At 41.5% G+C, this 21,087-nt stretch overlaps 1 protein-coding gene across 4 annotated transcripts; it reads right to left on the reverse strand.

The window, feature by feature from the left end:
• Positions 1-878: 878 nt before the first annotated feature.
• LOC121723766 lies at positions 879-21,087 on the reverse strand. 4 transcript variants are annotated; one of them, XM_042109852.1, is made up of 10 exons: positions 20,590-21,087; positions 19,114-19,200; positions 18,043-18,114; positions 15,025-15,093; positions 14,043-14,114; positions 2,507-2,552; positions 2,362-2,394; positions 2,132-2,197; positions 1,286-1,336; positions 879-1,173 (listed from the first exon to the last, which is right to left on the reverse strand). In XM_042109852.1, the coding sequence occupies exons 1-10, from the start codon at positions 20,698-20,700 to the stop codon at positions 890-892; spliced, it is 891 nt and encodes a 296-aa protein (XP_041965786.1). In that variant the 5' UTR covers positions 20,701-21,087; the 3' UTR covers positions 879-889. The 4 variants fall into 4 exon arrangements, with proteins under 4 accessions (XP_041965786.1, XP_041965787.1, XP_041965788.1 ...); XM_042109853.1 differs by lacking the exon at positions 20,590-21,087 and adding an exon at positions 20,121-20,200; XM_042109854.1 differs by lacking the exons at positions 14,043-14,114; positions 15,025-15,093.

Raw genomic sequence — 21,087 nt, forward strand, 5'->3', positions numbered from 1 at the left:
GCACTTCAGCCGTTCCTACTGGTCGGGGATCGAACTAGTAACCCTTCAGTTTCAAGCCCGAAAGCCCTAACCAGTAGGCCACGACTGCCCATATCATCATATGTGATGTGGCCTCATATCCTGTGCTCAAGGGTCAGTCACACGGATGGTGCTGTAACAGAGTGTGTGTGGGTAGGGTAAGGGTGATGCTTTGCCAGCTTAAGCAGAACCACAGATGAACCGCAGACAAAGCATGTACACGCACACGCACATGCATGCACGCACGGACGGACGGACGGGGACACACACACACACACACACACACACACACACACACACACACACACATACACACACACACACACACACACACACACACACATACAGGTTTTTATGTACTACAGGGACACTCCTGCCCAAACCAGTCTGCTGGTGTATTAGATGGACACCACTTTCCACACGGCCTACAGACATGTGGTTGATGTCAAAAAATTTGAAAAAAAATCTACTACACAGAACTGACTTCAAAGTTCATTTACACACAACAGAACTCAAGATATGACAACCTGACACTATACATAATTGTGAGGACAGGGATAATTAGCTAGCTAAGCCACGCCCATGACACAGAGGTGAATTAGATGGACATAGTATACAACACTCAAACATGTCACATAGGTGTATTAGAAGGTCAAACATGAATAGACTGGACATGGATACACAAAGGGACACACCTATCTATTATTTATGTATAAACAATTATGAACAGTAATGACAGACTTTATGAATGCATTCAAACCCTTCATGAACACTGGGTTCATAGAACATAAAAAGTCATAAAACAGTACAAAGTTTAAAAAAAATCATTAAACAGTAAAAAGTAAAAACATTTTTTTTTAAAAAAAAACATTTAAAACACTGGGCGAATGTCTTTGAATGACTTCTTTGCAACAATACCCCGATTCCTTACAAAATCTCTTAAATTTTGTTCAGATCGTTTAGCTAGAGCAGGATGCTCAGCAATCTTGCACAGTTTGCACTCTTTTATTGTGGCTAGACTCCCTTTGGCTATGTGGACCCTGAAATGCCGCATTACTGCAGCAATCTCCGTTGGTGACCACGGCCGTTTTTGTTTTCTCCTGGGATCCTTTTCCCACGCAAGGGGCCGTGTGCCTTCCAGGGCAGAGTCAACATCTATAAATGGAAAATTATGAATGAATCACTCATCCAAACAGTATCACTAGCTCATCTACATGTAAGGAACCAAATGTCAGTGGATATACTGGTGGACAGAATATATTCGTACCATCTGAGGCGCCTGGAGTGGTCTCAACAGGTCGCCTTGCTCTCTTCTTTCCTGCAATAAAGAGGACAGCTCAATAAAAATCTTTAAATTGTAATTGAACTTAGGCCTGTCACAACAATCATTCAACTTCATCCTCTAATCATGTAACAGCCATTTATCTTTACATCTATCTATCCACCTATGCATCCATCCCTCCATCTAAAGTATCTCACAAAAGTATGATTATGTAAGATTGTTCAAATGTCTGAGGCCACTATTAGATAGCTTGGAGACCAGACTCTCTTCTTCGCAGAGAGTCTGGCCTAGATCCATTGGCAAAGTTTATTTCCTGGTTTGTGGATGGTTGTCTGAAGTTTGAATTCATTGGAGTTCAATCAATAACGTTTGGTAATGACGTATGATAACCACGGGGGACACAACGATAACGATAGGCTTGGAATTTAAATGTAATCGCTCTTGGGAACGCCCTCTGTTCGCTGATTGGGCGGAGATGCACTTTCCGGAGTAAACGAAGCTGGATCAAGTTATACCAGACAGAGTAGTAAAGAGAAATGAAATTGAGCGGAAGTACGTAGTCAGGCGGAGTCAGGCTAACTATTAGATGTGTTGTGTTAGCAATGCTGTAATGGCAGTTTATCATCACTCTGTCTTTTTATTAAGCCAAATCGAGTCAAATAACTCCCCCTAATTCTCTGCACTTATGACAATGCTTCAGTGGCCTGCCTCATGAAGAACAAAACTTAATTAACACTTCCTATTAAATCTGCAGGAAGTTTCTAACTCTAAAAGTTTCTTCTCTCAAAACATAATTCAGCAGTAGAGTCGTCTGTGTGTGTGTGCTTTTACCTGAATGTGTGCGCACTTCCCTCCTGCTGTGCACTCTCTCCTTCCCATCAGTGTTTTTGTGTAATGCTGAAAAAAAATAAACAACCCCCTTAATCCAAACAGTTAGGTTCATCATCTTTTCAATGTCTATGTGACTGACAGGATATTATCGAACTACATCTGACCTGTTTCAATAGCCTCACAGCACACTACAGTGACTATAGATGAGAAACGTTTTAAGACTTTCATACCTTGAGACGTGCCTTCCAGGGCAGAGTCACCATCTGTGAATGGAACATTAGGAATGAATCACTCATCCAAACAGTATCACTAGCTCATCTATATGTAAGGAACCAAATGTCAGTGGATATACTAGTGGACAGAATATATTCGTACCATCTGAGGCGCCTGGAGTGGTCTCAACAGGTCGCCTTGCTCTCTTCTGCAATAAAGAGGACAGCTCAATAAAAATCTTTACATTGTAATTCAACTTAGGCCTTTGTCACAACAATCATTCAACTTCATCCTCTAATCATGTAACAGCCATTTATCTTTACATCTATCTATCCACCTATGCATCCATCCATCCATCTACAGTATCTCACAAAAGTGAATAACTTTCACAAAATAACTCTGCATATAGCCATTCATGTCTAAACAGCTGGCAACAAAAGTGAGTACACCTCACAGTAAACATGTCCTAATTGTGCCCAAACTGTCAATATTTTGTGTGAGCAGCATTATTATGTACTGCCTTAACCCCTATGGGCTTGAAATCACCAGAGCTGCACAGGTTTCTACTGGAATCCTATCCCACTCCTCCATGATGACATCACAGAGCTAGTGGATGTTAGACACCTTGCTCTCCTCCACCTTCCGCATGAGAATGAGCCACAGGCGCTCAAATGGGTGTAGGTACTAGGCCAGTCCATCACCTTTATCTTCAGCTTCCTCAACAAGGCAGTTGTCATCTTGGAGGTGTGTTTAGGGTCATCATCATGCTGTAAAACTGCCATGCCATGCATGCGGCCCAGTTTCCGAGGAGAGGAGGTCATGCTCTGCTTGGAACTCATGTTTCCCTCTATGAACCACAACTCCCCAGTGCCAGCAGCACTCATGCAGCCCTAGATGCCACCACCACCATGCTTGACTTTAGACAAGAGACCGTTGTCTTGGTGTTCCTCACCAGGGTGCTGCCACACACACTTGACATCATCATCAACCCAAGAGAAAGTCTGAAGCTGAAGTTCCTTTCAAACTTTTACTTAGGTTTCACTGTAAAACTAAGCAGACCTTTCAGAATAGAAACTAATGCATTAGCTTAAGGCTAATGTATATGAGAAATCCCATAGAGATGCTAACGTTAGCATAATCGCTAAAAGTTGATATTTAGAGCGAACTTTAGTCCATTTACAAAAAGGTAACATAAGAAGATATCTTTTGCAACTGACTATTAAAATACTCAAAGGCTAGCCTAATGTTTACATATAATACCGTGACTAACTCATCAATGCCACTTGAACAAAGTAGCAGCACAAAATAAACATTAGGCCTGCGTATGACAACGTGGAGCACTAGCAATCACGTGACTTGCTCTGCTGCAGCCAAGGGCTTCTCTCGCATACACCTCCTGGCTTAGTGAATGTATGGGGGTTCAATGCGTGATTTCAATTGTTTTCCCCCTAAGTAATTTAAATACTCGATAATGTCAATTTGCACATTGTTAAAACAGCAATCACTGTTTTAACTATTATCGCAGACGATATATCGCCCACCCCTAGTAATCAGTGTGTGTAGCAGTCAGGTATGTAGCACCAACACCTGACTGTTACATACACTGATGACTGTCAATGTGTGTTGTAAAGTATCTAGACGCCGTCCACACAAAACCTACACCTGACTTTTATATACACTGATGACTGTCAATGTGTGTTGTAAAGTATCTAGACGCCGTCCTCACAAAACCTACACCTGACTTTTATATACACTGATGACTGTCAATGTGTGTTGTAAAGTATCTAGACGCCGTCCTCACAAAACCTACACCTGACTGTTACATACACTGATGACTGTCAATGTGTGTTGTAAAGTATCTAGACGACGTCCTCACAAAACCTACACCTGACTGTTACATACACTGATGACTGTCAATGTGTGTTGTAAAGTATCTAGACGCCGTCCTCACAAAACCAACACCTGACTGTTACATACACTGATGACTGTCAATGTGTGTTGTAAAGTATCTAGACGCCGTCCTCACAAAACCTACACCTGACTGTTAGATACACTGATGACTGTCAATGTGTGTTGTAAAGTATCTAGACGCCGTCCTCACAAAACCTACACCTGACTGTTATATACACTGATGACTGTCACTGTGTGTTGTAAAGTATCTAGACGCTGTCTTCACAACACACATTGACAGTCCACAGTGTGTGTAACAGTAAGATGTAGGTGCTGTGTGGACAACGTATAGATACTGTACAACACATATTGACAGTCGTCAGTGTGTAGCAGTCAGATGAAGTTGTTAGGAAGACAGCGTGTAGATACTTTAGGGTCCGTGTCCACCAAAGAAGCTATTTATACAGAGAGCGCTCAAAAACTCATTTTCTGAGCACTTCGTTCTAGTCTTTACTGTTGCTAGGTTGCCAAAACTGTCTGTCAGCACGTCATTTCTAGAATGTTGCGTAATGCGAACTAACTAGTCACCTAGCTAACGGAAAAGGCAGCAATCATTCAGGACTCAGCTGATCAAATGACCTCGACAGACAAAACGAGTTCACGTGGGATTTCAGTGAAGTCCATCCCTCTAGGAAATTACTGTTTACACTTTGTTTAATGTGGACTTTTTATATTTATTTTTATATTTGACTGGGCTGAAGGAAGTTTTCCCCTGCAACTCACCAGACAGTGTTGACAATGCATGTCCTGCATCTTCCTCGATTTTAATTGGCTAGGAAGGCTAGTATCTAGACGCTGTCCTCACAAAACCTACAAATTAACATTTAGCCATTTTTCAATTTTTAGCCAAAAAACACACTTATGTTGTTCCGATCAGCATGAAATCAGACTATGTTGAACAACGCGAGATTACAAACAATCCGGGCTCAGTTTGGAGTCGGTGGATTATTCCCAGTAGGAGGTAAATGGTTTGAAACGTACAGGGTTTCCCCGTTCTGGTGCGATAATGCTGCATGCTAGAGGGACAGGAACAAGATGCACGGCACCGCCTTGAGGCCCCCGAAAAATGTTCCAAAGGAGGGATCTCTGAGACACCCACAAAAAAAAAACACAATGGAAAAACTTCAAAAAAGTTGACCTCTCCCACTTCAGAGGTAGAGTTGTGGGTGGTAGCATCGAGCTAGGAGGCTGAAATTCAAGTCAGACCTTTTGCACATGGCCTACATGGAGAGTGCCAAGTTTAATCTCTCTAGCTGTAAAGCAAAGTGTTGTGTCTGCAAAAAATTCCTTTTTGACGAATTAAACTAGCATCCATATCTCGCTGTTTGTGGCACGACAGCTACGCATACGTGTGTTTGAGGATAATATAGTAGTCGGGTAGCAATGTAGCAGTCAGGTATGTAGCACCAACACCTGACTGTTACATACACTGATGACTGTCAATGTGTGTTGTAAAGTATCTAGACGACGTCCTCACAAAACCTACACCTGACTGTTACATACACTGATGACTGTCAATGTGTGTTGTAAAGTATCTAGACGCCGTCCTCACAAAACCAACACCTGACTGTTACATACACTGATGACTGTCAATGTGTGTTGTAAAGTATCTAGACGCCGTCCTCACAAAACCTACACCTGACTGTTAGATACACTGATGACTGTCAATGTGTGTTGTAAAGTATCTAGACGCCGTCCTCACAAAACCTACACCTGACTGTTATATACACTGATGACTGTCACTGTGTGTTGTAAAGTATCTAGACGCTGTCTTCACAACACACATTGACAGTCCACAGTGTGTGTAACAGTAAGATGTAGGTGCTGTGTGGACAACGTATAGATACTGTACAACACATATTGACAGTCGTCAGTGTGTAGCAGTCAGATGAAGTTGTTAGGAAGACAGCGTGTAGATACTTTAGGGTCCGTGTCCACCAAAGAAGCTATTTATACAGAGAGCGCTCAAAAACTCATTTTCTGAGCACTTCGTTCTAGTCTTTACTGTTGCTAGGTTGCCAAAACTGTCTGTCAGCACGTCATTTCTAGAATGTTGCGTAATGCGAACTAACTAGTCACCTAGCTAACGGAAAAGGCAGCAATCATTCAGGACTCAGCTGATCAAATGACCTCGACAGACAAAACGAGTTCACGTGGGATTTCAGTGAAGTCCATCCCTCTAGGAAATTACTGTTTACACTTTGTTTAATGTGGACTTTTTATATTTATTTTTATATTTGACTGGGCTGAAGGAAGTTTTCCCCTGCAACTCACCAGACAGTGTTGACAATGCATGTCCTGCATCTTCCTCGATTTTAATTGGCTAGGAAGGCTAGTATCTAGACGCTGTCCTCACAAAACCTACAAATTAACATTTAGCCATTTTTCAATTTTTAGCCAAAAAACACACTTATGTTGTTCCGATCAGCATGAAATCAGACTATGTTGAACAACGCGAGATTACAAACAATCCGGGCTCAGTTTGGAGTCGGTGGATTATTCCCAGTAGGAGGTAAATGGTTTGAAACGTACAGGGTTTCCCCGTTCTGGTGCGATAATGCTGCATGCTAGAGGGACAGGAACAAGATGCACGGCACCGCCTTGAGGCCCCCGAAAAATGTTCCAAAGGAGGGATCTCTGAGACACCCACAAAAAAAAAACACAATGGAAAAACTTCAAAAAAGTTGACCTCTCCCACTTCAGAGGTAGAGTTGTGGGTGGTAGCATCGAGCTAGGAGGCTGAAATTCAAGTCAGACCTTTTGCACATGGCCTACATGGAGAGTGCCAAGTTTAATCTCTCTAGCTGTAAAGCAAAGTGTTGTGTCTGCAAAAAATTCCTTTTTGACGAATTAAACTAGCATCCATATCTCGCTGTTTGTGGCACGACAGCTACGCATACGTGTGTTTGAGGATAATATAGTAGTCGGGTAGCAATGTAGCAGTCAGGTATGTAGCACCAACACCTGACTGTTACATACACTGATGACTGTCAATGTGTGTTGTAAAGTATCTAGACGACATCCTCACAAAACCTACACCTGACTGTTACATACACTGATGACTGTCAATGTGTGTTGTAAAGTATCTAGACGCCGTCCTCACAAAACCAACACCTGACTGTTACATACACTGATGACTGTCAATGTGTGTTGTAAAGTATCTAGACGCCGTCCTCACAAAACCTACACCTGACTGTTATATACACTGATGACTGTCAATGTGTGTTGTAAAGTATCTAGACGCCGTCCTCACAAAACCTACACCTGACTGTTATATACACTGATGACTGTCACTGTGTGTTGTAAAGTATCTAGACGCTGTCTTCACAACACACATTGACAGTCCACAGTGTGTGTAACAGTAAGATGTAGGTGCTGTGTGGACAACGTATAGATACTGTACAACACATATTGACAGTCGTCAGTGTGTAGCAGTCAGATGAAGTTGTTAGGAAGACAGCGTGTAGATACTTTAGGGTCCGTGTCCACCAAAGAAGCTATTTATACAGAGAGCGCTCAAAAACTCATTTTCTGAGCACTTCGTTCTAGTCTTTACTGTTGCTAGGTTGCCAAAACTGTCTGTCAGCACGTCATTTCTAGAATGTTGCGTAATGCGAACTAACTAGTCACCTAGCTAACGGAAAAGGCAGCAATCATTCAGGACTCAGCTGATCAAATGACCTCGACAGACAAAACGAGTTCACGTGGGATTTCAGTGAAGTCCATCCCTCTAGGAAATTACTGTTTACACTTTGTTTAATGTGGACTTTTTATATTTATTTTTATATTTGACTGGGCTGAAGGAAGTTTTCCCCTGCAACTCACCAGACAGTGTTGACAATGCATGTCCTGCATCTTCCTCGATTTTAATTGGCTAGGAAGGCTAGTATCTAGACGCTGTCCTCACAAAACCTACAAATTAACATTTAGCCATTTTTCAATTTTTAGCCAAAAAACACACTTATGTTGTTCCGATCAGCATGAAATCAGACTATGTTGAACAACGCGAGATTACAAACAATCCGGGCTCAGTTTGGAGTCGGTGGATTATTCCCAGTAGGAGGTAAATGGTTTGAAACGTACAGGGTTTCCCCGTTCTGGTGCGATAATGCTGCATGCTAGAGGGACAGGAACAAGATGCACGGCACCGCCTTGAGGCCCCCGAAAAATGTTCCAAAGGAGGGATCTCTGAGACACCCACAAAAAAAAAACACAATGGAAAAACTTCAAAAAAGTTGACCTCTCCCACTTCAGAGGTAGAGTTGTGGGTGGTAGCATCGAGCTAGGAGGCTGAAATTCAAGTCAGACCTTTTGCACATGGCCTACATGGAGAGTGCCAAGTTTAATCTCTCTAGCTGTAAAGCAAAGTGTTGTGTCTGCAAAAAATTCCTTTTTAACGAATTAAACTAGCATCCATATCTCGCTGTTTGTGGCACGACAGCTACGCATACGTGTGTTTGAGGATAATATAGTAGTCGGGTAGCAATGTAGCAGTCAGGTATGTAGCACCAACACCTGACTGTTACATACACTGATGACTGTCAATGTGTGTTGTAAAGTATCTAGACGCCGTCCTCACAAAACCTACACCTGACTGTTACATACACTGATGACTGTCAATGTGTGTTGTAAAGTATCTAGACGCCGTCCTCACAAAACCAACACCTGACTGTTACATACACTGATGACTGTCAATGTGTGTTGTAAAGTATCTAGACGCCGTCCTCACAAAACCTACACCTGACTGTTATATACACTGATGACTGTCAATGTGTGTTGTAAAGTATCTAGACGCCGTCCTCACAAAACCAACACCTGACTGTTACATACACTGATGACTGTCAATGTGTGTTGTAAAGTATCTAGACGCTGTCTTCACAACACACATTGACAGTCCACAGTGTGTGTAACAGTAAGATGTAGGTGCTGTGTGGACAACGTATAGATACTGTACAACACATATTGACAGTCATCAGTGTGTGTAACAGTCCAGTATAGCAGTCAGTGTGTAGCAGTCAGATGAAGTTGTTAGGAAGACAGCGTGTAGATACTTTAGGGTCCGTGTCCACCAAAGAAGCTATTTATACAGAGAGCGCTCAAAAACTAATTTTCTGAGCACTTCGTTCTAGTCTTTACTGTTGCTAGGTTGCCAAAACTGTCTGTCAGCACGTCATTTCTAGAATGTTGCGTAATGCGAACTAACTAGTCACCTAGCTAACGGAAAAGGCAGCAATCATTCAGGACTCAGCTGATCAAATGACCTCGACAGACAAAACGAGTTCACGTGGGATTTCAGTGAAGTCCATCCCTCTAGGAAATTACTGTTTACACTTTGTTTAATGTGGACTTTTTATATTTATTTTTATATTTGACTGGGCTGAAGGAAGTTTTCCCCTGCAACTCACCAGACAGTGTTGACAATGCATGTCCTGCATCTTCCTCGATTTTAATTGGCTAGGAAGGCTAGTATCTAGACGCTGTCCTCACAAAACCTACAAATTAACATTTAGCCATTTTTCAATTTTTAGCCAAAAAACACACTTATGTTGTTCCGATCAGCATGAAATCAGACTATGTTGAACAACGCGAGATTACAAACAATCCGGGCTCAGTTTGGAGTCGGTGGATTATTCCCAGTAGGAGGTAAATGGTTTGAAACGTACAGGGTTTCCCCGTTCTGGTGCGATAATGCTGCATGCTAGAGGGACAGGAACAAGATGCACGGCACCGCCTTGAGGCCCCCGAAAAATGTTCCAAAGGAGGGATCTCTGAGACACCCACAAAAAAAAAACACAATGGAAAAACTTCAAAAAAGTTGACCTCTCCCACTTCAGAGGTAGAGTTGTGGGTGGTAGCATCGAGCTAGGAGGCTGAAATTCAAGTCAGACCTTTTGCACATGGCCTACATGGAGAGTGCCAAGTTTAATCTCTCTAGCTGTAAAGCAAAGTGTTGTGTCTGCAAAAAATTCCTTTTTGACGAATTAAACTAGCATCCATATCTCGCTGTTTGTGGCACGACAGCTACGCATACGTGTGTTTGAGGATAATATAGTAGTCGGGTAGCAATGTAGCAGTCAGGTATGTAGCACCAACACCTGACTGTTACATACACTGATGACTGTCAATGTGTGTTGTAAAGTATCTAGACGACGTCCTCACAAAACCTACACCTGACTGTTACATACACTGATGACTGTCAATGTGTGTTGTAAAGTATCTAGACGCCGTCCTCACAAAACCAACACCTGACTGTTACATACACTGATGACTGTCAATGTGTGTTGTAAAGTATCTAGACGCCGTCCTCACAAAACCTACACCTGACTGTTATATACACTGATGACTGTCAATGTGTGTTGTAAAGTATCTAGACGCCGTCCTCACAAAACCTACACCTGACTGTTATATACACTGATGACTGTCACTGTGTGTTGTAAAGTATCTAGACGCTGTCTTCACAACACACATTGACAGTCCACAGTGTGTGTAACAGTAAGATGTAGGTGCTGTGTGGACAACGTATAGATACTGTACAACACATATTGACAGTCGTCAGTGTGTAGCAGTCAGATGAAGTTGTTAGGAAGACAGCGTGTAGATACTTTAGGGTCCGTGTCCACCAAAGAAGCTATTTATACAGAGAGCGCTCAAAAACTCATTTTCTGAGCACTTCGTTCTAGTCTTTACTGTTGCTAGGTTGCCAAAACTGTCTGTCAGCACGTCATTTCTAGAATGTTGCGTAATGCGAACTAACTAGTCACCTAGCTAACGGAAAAGGCAGCAATCATTCAGGACTCAGCTGATCAAATGACCTCGACAGACAAAACGAGTTCACGTGGGATTTCAGTGAAGTCCATCCCTCTAGGAAATTACTGTTTACACTTTGTTTAATGTGGACTTTTTATATTTATTTTTATATTTGACTGGGCTGAAGGAAGTTTTCCCCTGCAACTCACCAGACAGTGTTGACAATGCATGTCCTGCATCTTCCTCGATTTTAATTGGCTAGGAAGGCTAGTATCTAGACGCTGTCCTCACAAAACCTACAAATTAACATTTAGCCATTTTTCAATTTTTAGCCAAAAAACACACTTATGTTGTTCCGATCAGCATGAAATCAGACTATGTTGAACAACGCGAGATTACAAACAATCCGGGCTCAGTTTGGAGTCGGTGGATTATTCCCAGTAGGAGGTAAATGGTTTGAAACGTACAGGGTTTCCCCGTTCTGGTGCGATAATGCTGCATGCTAGAGGGACAGGAACAAGATGCACGGCACCGCCTTGAGGCCCCCGAAAAATGTTCCAAAGGAGGGATCTCTGAGACACCCACAAAAAAAAAACACAATGGAAAAACTTCAAAAAAGTTGACCTCTCCCACTTCAGAGGTAGAGTTGTGGGTGGTAGCATCGAGCTAGGAGGCTGAAATTCAAGTCAGACCTTTTGCACATGGCCTACATGGAGAGTGCCAAGTTTAATCTCTCTAGCTGTAAAGCAAAGTGTTGTGTCTGCAAAAAATTCCTTTTTAACGAATTAAACTAGCATCCATATCTCGCTGTTTGTGGCACGACAGCTACGCATACGTGTGTTTGAGGATAATATAGTAGTCGGGTAGCAATGTAGCAGTCAGGTATGTAGCACCAACACCTGACTGTTACATACACTGATGACTGTCAATGTGTGTTGTAAAGTATCTAGACGCCGTCCTCACAAAACCTACACCTGACTGTTACATACACTGATGACTGTCAATGTGTGTTGTAAAGTATCTAGACGCCGTCCTCACAAAACCAACACCTGACTGTTACATACACTGATGACTGTCAATGTGTGTTGTAAAGTATCTAGACGCCGTCCTCACAAAACCTACACCTGACTGTTATATACACTGATGACTGTCAATGTGTGTTGTAAAGTATCTAGACGCCGTCCTCACAAAACCAACACCTGACTGTTACATACACTGATGACTGTCAATGTGTGTTGTAAAGTATCTAGACGCTGTCTTCACAACACACATTGACAGTCCACAGTGTGTGTAACAGTAAGATGTAGGTGCTGTGTGGACAACGTATAGATACTGTACAACACATATTGACAGTCATCAGTGTGTGTAACAGTCCAGTATAGCAGTCAGTGTGTAGCAGTCAGATGAAGTTGTTAGGAAGACAGCGTGTAGATACTTTAGGGTCCGTGTCCACCAAAGAAGCTATTTATACAGAGAGCGCTCAAAAACTAATTTTCTGAGCACTTCGTTCTAGTCTTTACTGTTGCTAGGTTGCCAAAACTGTCTGTCAGCACGTCATTTCTAGAATGTTGCGTAATGCGAACTAACTAGTCACCTAGCTAACGGAAAAGGCAGCAATCATTCAGGACTCAGCTGATCAAATGACCTCGACAGACAAAACGAGTTCACGTGGGATTTCAGTGAAGTCCATCCCTCTAGGAAATTACTGTTTACACTTTGTTTAATGTGGACTTTTTATATTTATTTTTATATTTGACTGGGCTGAAGGAAGTTTTCCCCTGCAACTCACCAGACAGTGTTGACAATGCATGTCCTGCATCTTCCTCGATTTTAATTGGCTAGGAAGGCTAGTATCTAGACGCTGTCCTCACAAAACCTACAAATTAACATTTAGCCATTTTTCAATTTTTAGCCAAAAAACACACTTATGTTGTTCCGATCAGCATGAAATCAGACTATGTTGAACAACGCGAAATTACAAACAATCCGGGCTCAGTTTGGAGTCGGTGGATTATTCCCAGTAGGAGGTAAATGGTTTGAAACGTACAGGGTTTCCCCGTTCTGGTGCGATAATGCTGCATGCTAGAGGGACAGGAACAAGATGCACGGCACCGCCTTGAGGCCCCCGAAAAATGTTCCAAAGGAGGGATCTCTGAGACACCCACAAAAAAAAAAACACAATGGAAAAACTTCATAAAAGTTGACCTCTCCCACTTCAGAGGTAGAGTTGTGGGTGGTAGCATCGAGCTAGGAGGCTGAAATTCAAGTCAGACCTTTTGCACATGGCCTACATGGAGAGTGCCAAGTTTAATCTCTCTAGCTGTAAAGCAAAGTGTTGTGTCTGCAAAAAATTCCTTTTTGACGAATTAAACTAGCATCCATATCTCGCTGTTTGTGGCACGACAGCTACGCATACGTGTGTTTGAGGATAATATAGTAGTCGGGTAGCAATGTAGCAGTCAGGTATGTAGCACCAACACCTGACTGTTACATACACTGATGACTGTCAATGTGTGTTGTAAAGTATCTAGACGCCGTCCTCACAAAACCAACACCTGACTGTTATATACACTGATGACTGTCAATGTGTGTTGTAAAGTATCTAGACGCCGTCCTCACAAAACCTACACCTGACTGTTATATACACTGATGACTGTCACTGTGTGTTGTAAAGTATCTAGACGCTGTCTTCACAACACACATTGACAGTCCACAGTGTGTGTAACAGTAAGATGTAGGTGCTGTGTGGACAACGTATAGATACTGTACAACACATATTGACAGTCATCAGTGTGTGTAACAGTCCAGTATAGCAGTTAGTGTCAAGCAGTCAGGTATAGCAGTCAGTGTGTAGCAGTCAGGTGAAGGTGTTATTTAGATAGTGTCTACATTTTTCTGAACTGAAGAATTTCTCCATCATTCAGTCTTAACCGTTTCTGACTAAGCAACACCTTCCCTAAATATGTAATCAGCTGTGAAATGTCATATAGTCTCAACTTACCTGTTCAGTGTTGTTGACATCACTCTCTGTTCCTGCTGCATTAGGAACTGGAAGAGCTGCTTCAGTTGAAATCTTGTGTGCAAGGATTAAAAAAAGTTGTCATTTACAAATAAAACAAGTTTGTTAAAGGAACACACCACCGTTTATCCATACTGAAATATGTTCTTCCCTTATCTTAAACCAGTTGATACATACCTATCTCGTCTTTGTGCATGCACTCAATCGCTCTGGTGCGCGGCGTTATTTTGCTAGCATGTAGCATAGCTCAGAACAGTCTATGGTTTCATTAGGATCCCAAAAGGGGTAAAGTTAGAAGCGACCAAGTGCTTCCACGTTTTCCCTATTTAAATAAGGTTACGTGGGTAGTTACACGACCCAAGTATGGTTATACAAAATAAAACTTGGCGATTATCTAGGCAGATAAAAAGGATAACTATAATGTATGGCGGAATTGCGCTTGGGAGCACTTCAAGGTCAGCGCAATAATGTCATCACTCCTGAAACATGAAGGCACCGTATACCTAGCAGCAAACAGAAGGTATATAGTGCCATCATGTTTCAGGAGTGATGATATTACTGCGCCGACGTCAAAGTGCTCCCAAGTGTTATTCCGCCATACATTATAGTTATACTTTTTATCCGCTTAGAAAATTGCCACGTTTTTATTTTGTGTAACCATACTTGGTCGTGTAACTACTCACGTAACCGTATTTAAATAAGGAAAACGTGGAAGTGCTTGGTCGCTTCTAACTTCACCCCTTTTTTGAAACCATAGACTGTTCTGAGCCATGATGCATGCTAGCATAGCTAACTCCGCGCACCAGAGCGATTGAGTGCACGCACAAAGACGAAATAGGTATGGATCAACTGGTTTAAGATCAGGGAAAAACATATCAGTATGGAAAAACGGTGGCGTGTGCCTTTAACATTAAAATTCAGTGGTAACTACATCAGGTTAGAGACACACCCTACAGACATTTACCTTCTCTGTTGAATCCTCTAATGCAAGATTGGCCAAAGAAGTTTGTTGCTGCTCAGTGTCTGAAGTCATCTGTAAAACATAAAGCAAGCATTTTTATGAGGAATCATTTAATGATGGGTGTGTTACAATATAATGTCTGTATGAATTAACATAGCTTTGTGAAAGGGGTTCTGTACTGCAGTACAAGAAAGAGAAGAGAAGACAATGATGTCCATGTTGAGTTCACATCCAACCTACAAGTCTGATAGGATCTAGTGTGTACATACGCCTATGGATGTATCTGTGTGTAGATACTTTACAAAACACATTCACAGTAATCAGTAGGGGTGGGCGATATGGACAAAAAATAATATCTCGATATTTTGGTGATTTTGACGATAACGATAATTAGTCGATATCCTTTAAAAAACTGTTTTTAAAAAAGTCCAAGTTACTTTACAGCTCATTATTTATGAATAGCATCATTACAATAATAACCAATAACCTAACCTGTGACTTTTCTAACCAAACCAATGCATTGTCACTCTATGACACATTTCCAATTCTGCCCCCACTTGTGTGTGTGGCAATGACATGGTCTAGCCAGCTACATTACAGAGGATAGATAGGCCTGACCGTTTCCCAAGAGAGTCTGAAGCTGAAGTTCCTTTCAAACTTTTACTTAGGTTTCACTGTAAAACTAAGCAGACCTTTCAGAATAGAAACTAATGCATTAGCTTAAGGCTAATGTATATGAGAAATCCCATAGAGATGCTAACGGTTAGCATAATCGCTAAAAATTGATATTTAGAGCGAACTTTAGTCCATTTACAAAAAGGTAAAATAAGAAGATTTCTTTTGCAACTGACTATTAAAATACTCAAAGGCTAGCCTAATGTTTACATATAATACCGTGACTAACTCATCAATGCCACTTGAACAAAGTACCAGCACAAAATAAACATTAGGCTAGCCTTTGACTTAACTAAGTTTAGTCTCCTCAATGTACTATGTTGTGATAAGACCTTAGCAGAGTTAACTTGACTGCAGCAGTTTTGAACAAATTTGCACAACATGGTCATGATGCTAAGCGGATTTAATAGCAATTTAGCCAGCCATGTTCTATGCAATGCTTCTATGTGGCAACAACAATTCTTCAACAATCGTGAATATTTTGTGTTAAATGCACATGCAGAGGAGGGGCAGCGGGCTCGTTACGAGAGAGAGCGGGCGGGGCAGGGAAAGGCTGCGTGCGTAAAAAGTGCAGCTCAATGAAAGGATTTTATCTTATCTTTAATTTAAATAGTACAACATAGAACATCAATGTGTGACTACCGCTTTTGAGTTTGTGGCGCCCCAGCACAGATTAGTCAACGTATGGGAAACACTGAAGGTGTAAAATTCAAAATATTTGCCAGCACGCGTTTTGGATCTGACAAATCGACGCGCATATTTTGCGTCTACGTATTTTTTGCGTCGAAGTAATCGATTACGTCGACGCGTTGTCCCAGCCCTAATCTAGACGTTGTCCTCACAAAACCTACACCTGACTGTTACATTCACTGCTGACTGTCAATGTGTGTTGCTAAGTATCTAAACGCTGTCCTCACAAAACCTACACCTGACTGTTACATACACTGATGACTGTCAAGGTGTGTTGTAAAGTATCTAGACGCTGTCCTCACAAAACCTACACCTGACTGTTACAGTCACTGATGACTGTCAATGTGTGTTGTAAAGTATCTAGACGCTGTCCTCACAAAACCTACACCTGACTGTTACATACACTGATGACTGTCAATGTGTGTTGTAAAGTATCCAGACGCTGTCCTCACAAAACCTACACCTGACTGTTACATACACTGATGACTGTCAATGTGTGTTGTAAAGTATCTAGACGCCGTCCTCACAAAACCTACACCTGACTGTTACATACACTGATGACTGTCAATGTGTGTTGTAAAGTATCTAGACACTGTCCTCACAAAACCTACGGATTAACATTTAGCCATTTTTCAATTTTTAGCCAAAAAACACACTTATGTTGTTCCGATCAGCATGAAATCAGACTATGTTGAACAACGCGAGATTACAAACAATCCGGGCTCAGTTTGGAGTCGGTGGATTATTCCCAGTAGGAGGTAAATGGTTTGAAACGTACAGGGTTTCCCCGTTCTGGTGCGATAATGCTGCATGCTAGAGGGACAGAAACAAGATGCACGGCACCGCCTTTAGGCCCCCGAGAAATGTTCCAAAGGAGGGATCTCTGAGACACCCACAAAAAAAAAACACAATGGAAAAACTTCAAAAAAGTTGACCTCTCCCACCTCAGAGGTAGAGTTGTGGGTGGTAGCATCGAGCTAGGAGGCTGAAATTCAAGTCAGACCTTTTGCACATGGCCTACATGGAGAGTGCCAAGTTTAATCTCTCTAGCTGTAAAGCAAAGTGTTGTGTCTGCAAAAAATTCCTTTTTGACGAATTAAACTAGCATCCATATCTCGCTGTTTGTGGCACGACAGCTACGCATACGTGTGTTTGAGGATAATATAGCTGTCGGGTAGCAATGTAGCAGTCAGGTATGTAGCACCAACACCTGACTGTTACATACACTGATGACTGTCAAGGTGTGTTGTAAAGTATCTAGACGCTGTGCTCACAAAACCTACTCCTGACTGTTTCATACACTGATGACTGTCACTGTGTGTTGTAAAGTATCTAGACGCTGTCTTCACAACACACATTGACAGTCCACAGTGTGTGTAACAGTAAGGTGTAGGTGCTGTGTGGACAACGTATAGATACTGTACAACACATATTGACAGTCATCAGTGTGTGTAACAGTCCAGTATAGCAGTTAGTGTCAAGCAGTCAGGTATAGCAGTCAGTGTGTAGCAGTCAGGTGAAGGTGTTATTTAGATAGTATCTAAATTTTTCTGAACTGAAGAATTTCTCCATTAATCAGTCTTAACAGTTTCTGACTAAGCAACACCTTCCCTAAATATGTAATCAGCTGTGAAATGTCATACAGTCTCAACTTACCTGTTCAGTGTTGTTGACATCACTCTCTGTTCCTGCTGCATTAGGAACTGGAGGAGCTGCTTCAGTTGAAATCTTGTGTGCATGGATTAAAAAAAGTTGTCATTTACAAATAAAACAAGTTTGTTAAAGGAACACACCACCGTTTTTCCATACTGAAATATGTTCTTCCCTTATCTTAAACCAGTTGATGCATACCTATCTCGTCTTTGTGCATGCACTCAATCGCTCTGGTGCGCGGCGTTATTTTGCTAGCATGTAGCATAGCTCAGAACAGTCTATGGTTTCATTAGGATCCCAAAAGGGGTGAAGTTAGAAGCGACCAAGTGCTTCCACGTTTTCCCTATTTAAATAAGGTTACGTGGGTAGTTACACGACCCAAGTATGGTTATACAAAATAAAACTTGGCGATTATCTAGGCAGATAAAAAGGATAACTATAATGTATGGCGGAATTGCGCTTGGGAGCACTTCAAGGTCAGCGCAATAATGTCATCACTCCTGAAACATGAAGGCACCGTATACCTAGCAGCAAACAGAAGGTATATAGTGCCATCATGTTTCAGGAGTGATGATATTACTGCACCGACGTCGAAGTGCTCCCAAGTGTTATTCCGCCATACATTATAGTTATCCTTTTTATCCGCTTAGAAAATTGCCACGTTTTTATTTTGTGTATGTACAGCACTGCAGCATTGGAGGACAGTACACATTGGTCGTAGTGTTATCCGATTGCGTCGAAGCCCGAAATCATTCAGAGTGAACATGGTCTAGTGTTATCCAATTGCGTGCATTGAGGTTTTTAAATGCATGCTTGTTGCCGCCCCTCGAGTTGGGCCATTAGATTGTTCTTGTTGTTTTAATACTAGATTTACATGGTCAATGCGTCCTATTGTTTAGTCTTGCAATGCTACTGGATAGTAAATGTGTATAAAGATCTGCCCATCTGGCCGTGAACTCACACAACCTGAAGATTTTACCAGAATAAGCAAGTGTGTGTATGTAGATCATGTGTATGTCTCTTTGTGCATGCTGAATTTCCTATGAGATCTTATCTTAAGCCTGTATTACTCACCTTTGTATCTTTCGACAAGGACGAGAAATACTTCGCCTCATTGATGGGTTTTACCACTCTCCTCCGGGACCTTAGAGTTGCCATCTCCTACAACAACCCAAAGATAATGTTTACAACACATATTATTTAGACAGTTCAGTGTTGTCTAATGCAATTTTGATGTGCTCTGTTTTCACTCTCTCAATCACACTGTAGCTCTCATCAAGTGAGAAATTCCTACCATCATAAGATGCTAATTTACATTTGTGAGGATTTCGATATGCACATGCATCTACGATAATGACGGAGCAATATTAGCAGCTATATCTGTCACTACCGCTCATGAATGAATCGCGAGTGCTAGACACTAGGCCGCCTACACAGACTGTTTGCTTACAGTTATGAACTGAATAAAATCGCGGAGCTCATCAATGTTACTGATGTCTGCCAAACAGACGCACCTAGACAGTTCACGGTAATTAGGCTATGAGGAGTAGAGTAGGGTAGTGTAGCTTCACAACAAGAACGAAATTGAAGTAGCAAAACTGCAGCAGGAAGAGAGATTTTGTTTGATGTTTGACTCCTGAATGAACATTTATCTCGAGTGCTATACATTTAGGCCGCCTACACACTCACTGTTTACCATGGCCAATCACGTGAAAACCGTCGGATTCCGGGGTGCATCTCTAGTTATAAGAACACGGTGCCCACGAAATGATCAAGTTCACTGCTATCACTCACTAGCCTCCTTTCACACCAACAATTCAATCTGACAATAATATGTCCACAGTCAGGTAGTTAATCCATCAGTCACAAGTCTATCAACCTCAAATAACCACATTTCTGACCATTTTTTAAAAAGCTAGTAATCATATTAATATTTTATTTTTTGCTAAACAGTATGCTAACTAGCTAACAAGCTTCTACATTTGCTAAATGACAACTCGTGCTGAATCTCAGTCACTCATGTGCTTTATATGGATTCAAATAATATTGTATTCAAATAAAATAAACTGTTTGTTCCTTACCCAAACACTGGATAAACGATAAAGCCAAGGCCACGAGCTAATAAGCGAATTAATGCTGGTGCTAGCTCAACACTTTTGCATGTACCTAGAATTTGGCTTCACGTGGGTAATAGCTAATCCTGCTAGTATTTCTAACGTTAATGCTTTTTGAGCAACGTTGCCGGGCAATGATATGACAGGATCCTAACATGCTGATTAGATGATCACAACAAGTTGCGTGAAGATTTAAGATATCTGTATACAACTTTGTTGATGAATATCAATAGGAAAGTGCTCAAACAACATCGCTGCTCAAAAAGTTGCCCTGTGTATCATCAGCTAGCCTTAAGGTTAACCAGTTTGACAACAATAAAAGAACATTTCGAATGCTTTATTGCTTTAATCATTTGTCGCTATAATAATAAAGTTGGTAAATCAGCTCCTAGTCTTTTAGTTAACCTTTACATTTTAGTTAAATCATCAGTGTTACCTGCACATGTCTCTTCCTCCAAGTCAGTGTGAACCGAGTGGGTGAGAGTTGATCCGATGCTGAGGGGAGGGTTGTCAGCCAATCAGAAGCTCCGCTGTGTGAATTATTCATGAGGTGTATAGTACAGCCAATCAGAAGCTCCGCTGTGTGAATTATTCATGAGGTGTATAGTACCACTTTTCACCACCAGTAGCGCACTTTTATACACTGATTATACACAAAAATCGATAATTGTGAACTATACAGACATTTTGGGGAAAAGCAATATTTGGGTTGTCTCTACCTATAGAAACACTTCTGCGCTGTTAGAACTATGAGACACAAATTGATAATTCTGAACTATACAGACATTTTGGGGAAAAGCAATATTTGGGTTCTAGAAACACTTCTGCGCTGTTTGAATTATAAGGACTCTGACCCTGTCCTCATAATCGGAAATGTCTGTGTAATGTTGGTATGTATTCAGGTGACATGTCCGCTTAAACCATAATGACAAAC

The sequence above is a fragment of the Alosa sapidissima genome, chromosome 11 (genome assembly GCF_018492685.1).
Source record: "Alosa sapidissima isolate fAloSap1 chromosome 11, fAloSap1.pri, whole genome shotgun sequence".
In the NCBI taxonomy this organism is placed as follows: domain Eukaryota; kingdom Metazoa; phylum Chordata; class Actinopteri; order Clupeiformes; family Clupeidae; genus Alosa; species Alosa sapidissima.

Bases quoted from the DNA above. Each gene is read 5' to 3' on its own strand.
- LOC121723766 (XM_042109852.1), bottom strand. From the start codon at position 20,700: ATGAATAATTCACACAGCGGAGCTTCTGATTGGCTGACAACCCTCCCC. The intron at 2,395-2,506 runs GTACGAATATAT...TTCCATTCACAG, and splicing joins CACTCCAGGCGCCTCAGATG to ATGGTGACTCTGCCCTGGAA. The intron at 2,198-2,361 runs GTATGAAAGTCT...ATTTTTTTTCAG, and splicing joins CCTGGAAGGCACGTCTCAAG to CATTACACAAAAACACTGAT.